We start from the raw sequence: 10,420 nt of genomic DNA, 5'->3' as shown, positions 1-10,420 counted from the left end.
GATTATACACCATGGCCAAGTGGGATTTATCCCAGGAATGCAAGGTTGGTTTAACATCTGAAAATCATCTCATGAAATGCACCATTATTGCTAGAATAAAGAACAAAAACCATGTGTTCATCTTAACAGACACAGAAAAAAGCATGTGATAAAATTTAGTACCCCTTCATGACAAAAATATTTAACAAAGTGGGGACAGAAGGGAATGTCCTCAACCTAATGAAGGGCCTGCAGCAAGCATCATGCTTAATGGTAAAGACTGGCTGCTCTCACACCCAGAAAGGACCAGGTGAGGGTGTCTGCTCTCACCGCTTTCATTCAACATTGTACTGGAGGTTCTTGCCAGGGCAAGTAGCCAAGAAAACTAAATAAAAGGCATCCAGCTTGGAAAAAAATAAAACTATTTGCAGATGACTTGATCTTTATAGAAAGTCTTCAGGAATCCACTAAAAAACTGTTATAACTAATAAGCAAGTTCAGCAAGGTTGCAGTCTACAAGATCAATATGAAAGAACAATTGTATTTCTATACAGTAGCAGTGAACACACTGAAAATGAAATTAAGAAAATAATTCCACTTACAGTAGCAACAAAAAGAATAAAATAGTTATGAATAAATTTAACAAAAGAAGTACAAAACTTACATTCTGAAAACTACAAAATAGTGTTAAAAGAAATTAAAGACCTGAATAAACAGAAATACATCTCACGTTCAGAGATCCAAAGACTTAATGCTGTTAAGATGGAAAACACTCCCCATATATATACACGTAGCCTTGGTCTTTAAAAGGAATTTGGGCCGGGCGCGGTGGCTCACGCCTGTAATCCTAGCACTGTGGGAGGCCGGGGCGGGTGGATGGCTCAAGGTCAGGAGTTCGAGATCAGCCTGAGCAAGAGCGAGACCCCGTCTCTACTAAAAAAATAGAAAGAAATTGGACAACTAAAAATCTATATAGAAAAAATTAGCCGGGCATGGTGGCGCATGCCTGTAGTCCCAGCTACTCGGGAGGCTGAGACAGAAGGATCGCTTGAGCCCAGGAGTGTGAGGTTGCTGTGAGCTAGGATGACGCCACGGCACTCACTCTAGCCCGGGCAACAGAGTAAGACTCTGTCTCAAAAAAAAAGGAATTCGGCTTTTTTTATTTTTTAATTGTGACAAAATAAACGTAACGTATAACTTACCATTTTAACCATTTTTAAATGTACAGTCTGGTGGCACTGAGCGCGTTCATAGTGTTGTGCAACCATCACTACTGTCCATCTCCAGAACTTTTCCATGTTCCCAAACAGAAACTCTGTCCCCATTAAACACAAACTCCCCATCCCTCCTCCCCCAGCCCTGGAAACCACCATGCTGTTTTTTGTCTCCCTGAATCTCATCATTTTAAGTGCTTCACATAAATGGAATCACACCATATCTGTCTTTCTGTGACTGGCTTATTTAACTCAGCACAACATCCTCCAGGTTCATACATGTTGCAGTGTGTGTCAACTTCCTTCCTTTTTAAAGCTGAATAACATTCACCACATTTTGTTTATCCATTCACCCCCTCCATGGACATTTGAGTTGCTTCCACCTTTTCGCTATTATAAATAATGTTGTTATGAACAAGGGTGTGCAAATATCTGAGACTCTGCTTTCAATTCTAATATTAAAAGAGATCTTCAAATGCCAAATCATTTGGGACTAATAGACTAAAACAGGGGTCCTGGCTCTCTGCGGTTCGTGCCTAACGACCCACGACGCTGCTGTGAGGAGTCAGACCGGTAAGTGGACCTCCCGAGGCCACAGTGGGGGCAGTGAGCACCTCCTCACTGGAGGCCCACACTTCTGGCAGGTGCGAAGTCACAGCATATCCACACCCACTGTCCCTGAACTCCACTATTGCAAAACCAACACAGATGCGCCACTTGGCAGGCACAGTGGGCACCACAGTGACATCACGGGAGTACAAGGAGACCACGTCTCTGCTCAGAGTGGACCTATGTGGATAGGCTGGCTCCACTGACTTGAAGAAACCAAGCCTGGGGCTAGAGGGGCCCAAGCGCCAATGCACTCACCAGCAGGCACCTGCACCTGTACCTGTACTTGCTACCTGTGGTTTATTCTTGCTATATTCTACCTTGCTCTCCTTCAAGAAGAAATTGGCATTTCTTTAGTAGCTTTTTAAATAAAAAAACCCCAAAGAGAGCAAAGTCTCTATCTTCTGCCTATGTTCTGAGTCCTGGGAGCTGCCCAATGGATGGATGCAGTGCAGAGACCCTGACTCAGAGGGTCAGTGTACAGACCCAGGCCCACACATCTACCTTGTGCCAGGCCGGCAGCTCCTCACGACCCATGCCTGATGCAAGCCCTGGCAACGTGGCCCAGAGCTGGGCGAGGCAGTGGCCCCTACCTGCTGCTCGGGAGGCAGCGCGCACTGCTGCACCAGGTACTCGATCATCACCTCACCTCCAGGCTGCTCCAGGTAGCCATGGTGGGCCATGGCACTGATCACCTGCACCACAGCCTGCTTCACCTGCCAAAACCAATGAGAGGTCAGAAAGGGGCTGCAGGCTGCCACACCAGTCCAGCCAGCAGACAGGAACCTCGCTCCTACCCCACCCACACCTGTGCTGCACCCACACCTCTGCGTGAACCTGTGCCTGCACCTACACCGACACCTGTGCTGCACCCACACCTGCACCTGTACCTGCACCTGCCTTCTCAGTCCCTCAGCTTTGTGGGGGCTTCTCTAGCTTCCCTGACAGCAGCCCTTGTGGATGTGCTCAGGTCTGCGGGGGCCTCTTTTCCTCCTGCCCGTCATACCTCCCCCAACCCCACTGCCCAGGCCCCAGAAGTCTCTTCGTCTCACTAGTTTCCTCTCTCCATCCACTTCCATCAAGCGTCACCCCAACTCCACAGGGCAGTTCTGATGAAGCCCTGCCGAAAAGCCCCCTGTGCACAGCCTCCCTGACACCAGCTGCCACCCGTCCCAGACTCCAATTGCCCTGGCCTCAGGCAGAGGAGGCTGCTGTCCTCCCAGCCAGCTCCTCCTGTGCAATACCCACACACTTCCTAGTAAGTGCTGTCATCCCAGCTGTCTCGCCCTTCAGGTGATGGACCCCGAGTCTGCACCTGTTGCCCCAGCACCCCTGGGAGTTCCGTGTCCACGTGTCCTGCCATGCCTGCTAACTCTGCCTGGCGACTCAAAGCCATGGCCAGTCCAATGTGACTGAAAACAGCCACTCCTTCCCCTGCCCGGCCAGCCCCTGCCCCAGGCTCCAGGCCTTCTCATGTGCTGCCTCTCGCTCGGAAACCTTCTCCTCTGCGTTGTAATAATGCCTCTGCCTCTTCAGACCTCAGGCCAAACATCACTCCTCAAACCACTGCCTGCTTGTGTCCTTCCCAACAACACACGTGTGTCTAGCATGGCTGTTGGGGGAACAGGTAGGTCTGGAGGAGCGAGCAGGCTGGCATCTGTCTACCCAGGCAGAGTACATCTGGCCATCTGATTCAGCAGGTGTCATACAGCTTGGGCCCCTGTGAGGAGCTCCAAGACTCTGTCTGGGTGTGTCTGGGAGAATGATCCTGAATAAGAAGAGGGGTTTGTGGGCTATATAGAGGGGACCCTGCAACAGATGTGACTTGGGGTCCATTTCGGTAGCTTCTGAAAAAACACAATAAAACTCCCACAGAAGGTCCCAAAGAGGAATCCCAGGACCAGCACAAAGGTTGGCACGGTCCCCAGAGAGGGCCAGGGGGTCCCTGATGCCCCTATAGCAACCAGATCCTGGCCAAGACTGCAGTCCCTGGCTAACCTGGCCCAGTTAAGGATCTACCTTACCCAAAGATAGGCCTGGCCTCTGTCCTCAAGCCTGGGAGGTCATCGCTACACCCTGGAATGTCCTGCCTGTTAAGAACGTCCTTGTTTACCTGAAGGCCTCGGGCCATGCCAGGTGGTCTAACCATGTGATCTCAGTGGGGGCTTTCGGCCACGTGGCATCAGCTCTACCTCCAGAGGGGCTAGAGACAGCTTAGCCACGTGGGCAGCCAGACAGGTCCACAGGACAGAATCCAGGGAAGATGCAGGCACTGTGCATTTCGGCACGCAGCCTGGCCACGGGAGGTAACCCCGTGGGGGGAGGACACCTGGAAGCTCTGCGTTTGGACCCTCCTGGACTCTGACCCATGCACCCCTGACCTGGGCTGATTCTGTGCTGCATCTTTCCCCTGTAATCAGCTATAGCCATGAGTGTAAAGCTTGAGGTGAATCCTGGAAGTCCTTTTAGTGAATTTCTGAACTTGACCATGGTTTTATGGAACCCCCTGGACTTGTGACTGGTGCCTGAAGTGAGGGTGGTCTTGGGGACAGTTCCCCTACTTCACGCCAGGCCAGTACACCAAGAGCACCCGTGGGAGAGTGCCAGCAGCACACACTGAAGGACACACAACACCATGTGTCTGCTCTGGGGCCTGGCCACATTCCCTACAGCTGCTCATGCTGGAGCAATGGCTGACCTGTCGGCTCACCTTGCTGCTGGGGTCCAGAAGAGGAAGCCTCATGGAAGAGAGAATAAAAGGCTTCTGAACTTCCATTTGAGCAGCTGCAAGAAAGGAACAAAAGAACTCAGCCTCCCCACCAAGACCAGGCCCAGTGTCCCATCCCCCACCTGGAGCACAAGGCCATGTGCCAGGGCCCCAGCCTTTCTGTGGCCCTGCCTGGGAGCAGGGGAGGGCATTAGCAAAAGCACGCCTACCTCCCTCCAGGACAAAAAATCTTTTTTCCCCAAGTAACATTATTTTACCTTATTAAAAAGCTAACAGGGCACAGGGAGGGGAGGGGGGAAAAAAAAAAAAAAGCTAACAGGTTGGCAGTTTAGGACAGTAGGTAAATGAATGAGTCTGAGTCAGAGAGACCCAGGTTCGTAATGCTGGGGAAGTTCCTTCAGTGGCTCTCAAACTTAAAGGCGTCAGAGCCACCAGAAGGCTCATCCTCCCTTGCTCCCTGCCACAGGTTCTGACTCAGCAGGTCCCCGTGGGGGCTCAAGCATGCACTTCTCACACGTTCCTGGTGCTCTCCTTTGAGAACCAGCAACATAACCTTCATTTCCTGATACTTAAATGGGGATAAAAAGTGGCTCTCAAGAAGTGGTTGTGAAGTTAATAAAAATAAAACCAACATGGGAGGCTGAGGCAGGAGGATCACTTGAGCCCAGGAGTTTGAGCTACAGTGAGCAATGATGACGCCACTGCACTCCAGCCTGGGCGACAGAGCAATATCCTGTCTTAAACTAAACTAAAATAGAAACAAAGGACACTGAACATGGTGAAGTGGCCTCTGAGGCACGATGCACATGGTTGGACCCATCCCAGGTCCTAGGTGCCAAAAAGGTTGGGGACCACCACTGTAGAAGGCTCTTCATGACCTCAGAATTGGGAAGTATGGAAGACACAACAAGAAAAGATAGGAGGAAAAGATGCGTGAGGCCTACCCTGAAGTTCAGAACTTTTGTTAATCACAACAGCACAGAGAACTGAAAAAACAGCCACAGGTAAACACAGCAAAGGGCATAGGAATTCCAACAGGTCAGTAAGAAACAGAGACCAACAGAGAGATGAGTGAGAGATGCAAACCCATCCCAACCACCCACACCGTGAGATGCCACCAGACTCCATCCCGGTCAAGGAGATGCGGGACAACTGCCTGGTGGGCACAGATGGAGAAGTCTGGTGCAAAGCCACATGAGTGCCAGCACGGGGAACAGCTGCACAGGACTTTGGAACACAGCCCGGCATCATCTAAGAAAGCTGAGGATATGCCTGAGGACCACAAGTCCCTCCCAGGTGAGGATTGCCTGCATCTGAGGAGGTGGACACACACCCTGAGCAGCTTGTTCCTGATAGCGAACTGTCAAGTCACTCCAGGATGGGGACCTGGTGGGGCACAGGCAGCCAAGCCCCAGAACAGGTCCCAGCAAGGCAGGGGAGCAAACACCAGCAGCACCCAGGAGAGCACGGGGGATGCCTAGCACCTGACGGACAGTGAATCTCACAGGACAGGGGTCAGCACATTTGTTCCATAAAGGGCCAGTTAGAAAATATTTTAGGCATGTTTATGATGATTGTTCATAAATTTAAAAAATATATATACATAGTAGGCATTGTGGGCTATATGTAGTCTCTGTCACATATTCTTTGTTTGCTTTACAATCCACTAAAAAGGTAGCCACCTCCTCAGTACACAGGCTGTAGGCCTCATATATGCCCACAGCCATTGGCAACCGACTCTGTAACAGGACACAAGGGACCTACACTGATAATCACAAACTCACACGGGAAAGATGTTATTTTTTTCAAGCTTATTACTAATTAATTAAACTTAAACCCAGAAAAACTGAATCCTTTAATCTACCTGGGAGGAAACCATCATGCGTATGAAAATCGAGGAAAATTCTACAAAACAACTGGCCTCAACCCCTAAAACAAAAAAAAGGACTCTTCTTGGTCAAACGAGTCTAGCAGACAACCAACCTAAATCATAGCATGCCCTTGATGAGGTCCCACATGAAGGGATGACCTGGCAGACACCCTGTGACAAGGGTCCGTGCAGCTCTGAGAACCCTGACGGTGTGGTCACCTGGGGAATGCCAGCCTGGAGAGGACACACGAGCACGTGGGCTATTTGATGCCAGCCGTCCAAGGCAGGTATCAGCCATCAACTTCTTGCGACAGTAGATGGGCACTATTCTTCCAACTTTTCTAAAAGTTTGTAATTTGCACGCACAGAAGCTGAGTGTGGAACAACAGACAATGGCGACTCGGAGGGTGTGGGAGGTGCTGGACAGGAACTATGTGTGTTGCTTCAGTGATGGATGCACTGAGGCCCTGACTTCACCACAATGCAACATATCAGTGCAGCAGAATTGCACTTGTACCCCAGGAATACATACACATTTTTGAATAATTCTAAAAGAAGTTTGGAATGTTTACGAAATAGAAAGTTGAGGAAATATTTAAAAGAATTCAAAGCAGGATGCTCCTTTTCACCTGAAAGATGGACAATATCTGCCGTTCCCAGGCCCTGCTTCAGCACGGCAGGCATCGGGGGCACTCACCAGCCGAGTTGATGACGTGTCTCAGGACCTGCAGGGTGCCCACGCGGAGCCTCTCATTGCTGGTGTCCAGCCTAGGCAGCAGGAAGGCTAGCAGGCGGCCAGGTGCGCAGCAGGCTGCAGGGCAACACGTGCCCGTCAAGCTCTGTCCAGAGCCACCTCTCCTCGTTCTAGGCCTGCACCTGCAGCCCCGGGGGGCGGGGTGTGCCTCCCTTGCTTGTCCCTGCACCCAGCATCTACACACTTCCCAGCACAGAGGAGGAGCAAGTGAGGAGTTGCTGTGTGACTGGTGAGAAGCTGGGGCTGCCTGATTGTTCAGATAGGCCCTGATGGCCTCTGGGTGGGGTGTGGGGTCTAACATGGGGGCCCAGGAAGGTCAGTGTCACCTGGAGCAAGTGGAGATGCAGATGCTTGGCCACCCTGGATCTGGGTGCTCACTCTAGCTTCTCATACTCATAGGGCCTACAGGCCCTCAGTGCCCTCCTGCCCCTCCTGCCTCCAGGCCAGTCTAAAGCTGAGGAGACGCTCACACCATCGAGCACTTGGACCCCCAGCCCAAGCTGCAGGGTCCCTCAAGGGGCTCTTCACCCAGGCTCCACTTCTGAGTGCTGCAACAGGAACCTTCCGGCAATGACCTCAGCAGGTTCTTTATTCCATGAACCGTCATCGTCAACAGTGCAGGTGGGCCTTGGGTACCTGTTCTGCCTGGATGTCAGACTTGCTGCCCTCCTGCCTGCCACACCCCTCCCCCAGCCCAGCTGAGGCCAGTCTCCTGTCTCCCCTCCTTCCACGCGCCTCCTGGGAACTGGGGCCTCCACTCCTGAGGGTTTCCTGTAAAGGTCGATGCTGATGCTGGTCTAGGGAGGGCCCAAGGTTCTGCACTTCTGACCAGCTCCAGGTGGATGCTGATGCTGCTGGCCCCAAGCAGCGTGACAGTCCTGGGTGCAGGCAGGGTCCCTAACTCCATCCTCCTGCCCTTGGGGACTGCCAAGCATGGCCCGTGTAGGGTGTAGGAATAGGGCTGGCAAACTAAGCCCTGATGGTCCAGGCACCACGGCACACTAGCAGGGCAGTGACAGGGCGCATGGCTCCTCCAGGCAGGGTCACGCAACACCAGACTGGGTGATCAGGGTCCACAGGCACATGCCCATGTGGGCAGACAGCAGGCCTGGGCCACGGTGAGGGGTGTGGAAGAGCAGGCTGCTGCGAGGGTGTAGGTTGGGCAGACATGCCCCTGCCTGGAAAACGGATTCCAGACTGTAGCCACTGGTCAGGTCCTGGCTGTGAAGCTTCCTGGGCCATAGGCAGGCCCAGGCAGAGGTGGAAAAAGAGGCTCCTCAGCCCAGCAACCACCACCCCCTACACACTACAGCCCACTGAGGGTGTGGGAGGACGCTGCCACTCACCCAACACGGTGAAGCAGCGCAGCACCTCCTTCTGGTTGCTTATCACCAGGGGGCTCGAGGACTCCACAGGCACACAAATCTGCTCAAGGGAACAGAGGACAGAGGTTACAGGGACAGTGTTGTCACCCTGGGACCTAGCTGGGCTGGAACGAAGGACGTGTGCCCTCTAAAGACGCTAGGCCTGAGTAGCTGGGCAGACAGCTCCAGGCTGCTCCTCCACGTCCACGGCTCAGGTGCAAGACGCTCTCTGGCCTGTTCTTACCCAGGAGTGGGGATGGCCAGGCCCCAGCCACAGGACACGCTCACCCTTGTGTAATCAGAGGTGCTTCAGCGACCAGCCCCATCCCCTTGCAGTTGGAGGATAGAGACAGCAACAGACAGACACACGCAGCTTGCCCTCAAGTCTCAAGGCAGAAGCCCAGCTCCTTCCATACTCCTCCCTTCCTAGCAGCAGTCAGAAACACTTCTGTACTAGGAGGGAGACTGTCTCCCATGCCCCTGGGCACGCATGCCCAGGTCACAGGCTGGAAACCACTAATCTCTAGAACATAGAAAGCACTAAAAAACAAAACATCTAGAGTTCGTTTACTCAACTTTTTTTTTAAAGTTGTATTGGTAAAATGTAAAGTAAAAACTAAGGCTGTTGGCAGATGTGTCTCTGGGCTCCGTGGTACCTTACAGGTGAATTCCAGGTGTGACATCCCAGGTACCCACTCACCTTGGTGTCACAGCAAAAGACACTAGCAGGGCCTTTGCACAAAGGGGTCTAAAGCAACTCTTTAGTAGAGACCACCTTATGAGCCAGAAGTAACCACAGCACCAAGCAAAGGCCCCAGAACAGCAGGGCTCCACCCCAACCTGGACTCTGCCAGTTCTTAGAGAACTGTCGGGAAGCAGAGTAAAGTGGAGGTGCTGGCCCAAGGCTCTGCTCTAGGTTCCCAGGTAGCTCCTTGTCATTTCAACTGTAAAGACCAAATATGATTATAAAAGATGCCGCAGCTTCCTGCCTATTCCCTCAGCTCTGCAGGAAGCCAGCTGCCGTGTCATGAGGACAGTCAAGTAGCCCTGTGGAGAGTCCATGTGGCAGAAACTGAGGCCATCAGCCACATGAATGAGCCAGCCCCAGTCGAGCCTGCAGATGACATGGCCCTGGCAGACACCATGACTGCAGATTCACGGGACCCTGAGCCAGAGCCGCCCAGCTGAGCTGCTCCCGGATTCCGGACCCACTGGGACTGTGAGATAATAGATTATTGTCTAAGGTGGTAAGTTTTGTGGTAAATGGTTACACAGCAATAGCTAACTAATGCAAATGGGTATGCATCTGGAAGAAAGGTAAGTGGGATTCTCACTCATTCCTTCCCGAAAATAAATTCCAGATGGATTAAAAAATAAAAGTATAGGGGAAATGAGGAGCATTTGAAAACTAATCACCGAATTTGACTGGCTTTTCTATGTATAACAAAACTGGAATTATAACATAAAAGATAAATGATGATGTAAAAATTAAACAATTTTGCATGGCAAAAAACCAGTCATGACATAAAGGACAAGGTGGAAATAAGTATAAGTCTATAACACAAGGCTGTAAAGAACTGCCACAGATCAACATGAAAAACCTAAAACGCAACAGAAACACAAAAGGCATGAACGGACAGCTCAAATAACAGGTTTTTTCTACCTGCTCAGCTTTTGTATATTTACATTTCCCTTTTAAACCCTTTCTCCACTCCCATCCCCTCCCCTGGATGGTCTGTCTTGCAGTTTGTGCATGTGCTGTTCTGTGCATTTTTTACATTAAGAAGATGACACTGGCTGGGTGCGGGTGGCTCACGCCTGTAATCCTAACACTGTGGGAGGCCGAGGCGGGTGGATCGCTCAAGGTCAGGAGTTCGAGACCAGCCCGAGCAAGAGCGAGAC

At 51.5% G+C, this 10,420-nt stretch overlaps 1 protein-coding gene across 8 annotated transcripts in view; it reads right to left on the bottom strand.

The window, feature by feature from the left end:
* Window positions 1-10,420, bottom strand: part of MROH1 (maestro heat-like repeat family member 1) — a 70,387-nt gene that overhangs the window by 25,929 nt on the left and 34,038 nt on the right. For all 8 annotated transcript variants that reach the window (XM_012648064.1, XM_012648065.1, XM_012648068.1 and 5 more), the window contains exons 11-14: window positions 8,501-8,579; window positions 7,098-7,211; window positions 4,513-4,586; window positions 2,396-2,518 (exon numbers count right to left, since the gene is read on the bottom strand). In XM_012648064.1, the coding sequence (XP_012503518.1) occupies window positions 2,396-2,518; window positions 4,513-4,586; window positions 7,098-7,211; window positions 8,501-8,579 (390 nt within the window). The remainder of the gene's footprint in view (window positions 1-2,395; window positions 2,519-4,512; window positions 4,587-7,097; window positions 7,212-8,500; window positions 8,580-10,420) is intronic.

This window comes from Propithecus coquereli, unplaced genomic scaffold (assembly GCF_000956105.1).
Source record: "Propithecus coquereli isolate 6110/MARCELLA unplaced genomic scaffold, Pcoq_1.0 Scaffold28, whole genome shotgun sequence".
Lineage (NCBI taxonomy): Eukaryota > Metazoa > Chordata > Mammalia > Primates > Indriidae > Propithecus > Propithecus coquereli.
Note: the sequence above shows the minus strand (reverse complement) of the source record. Positions and strands in the feature narration are given on the sequence as shown.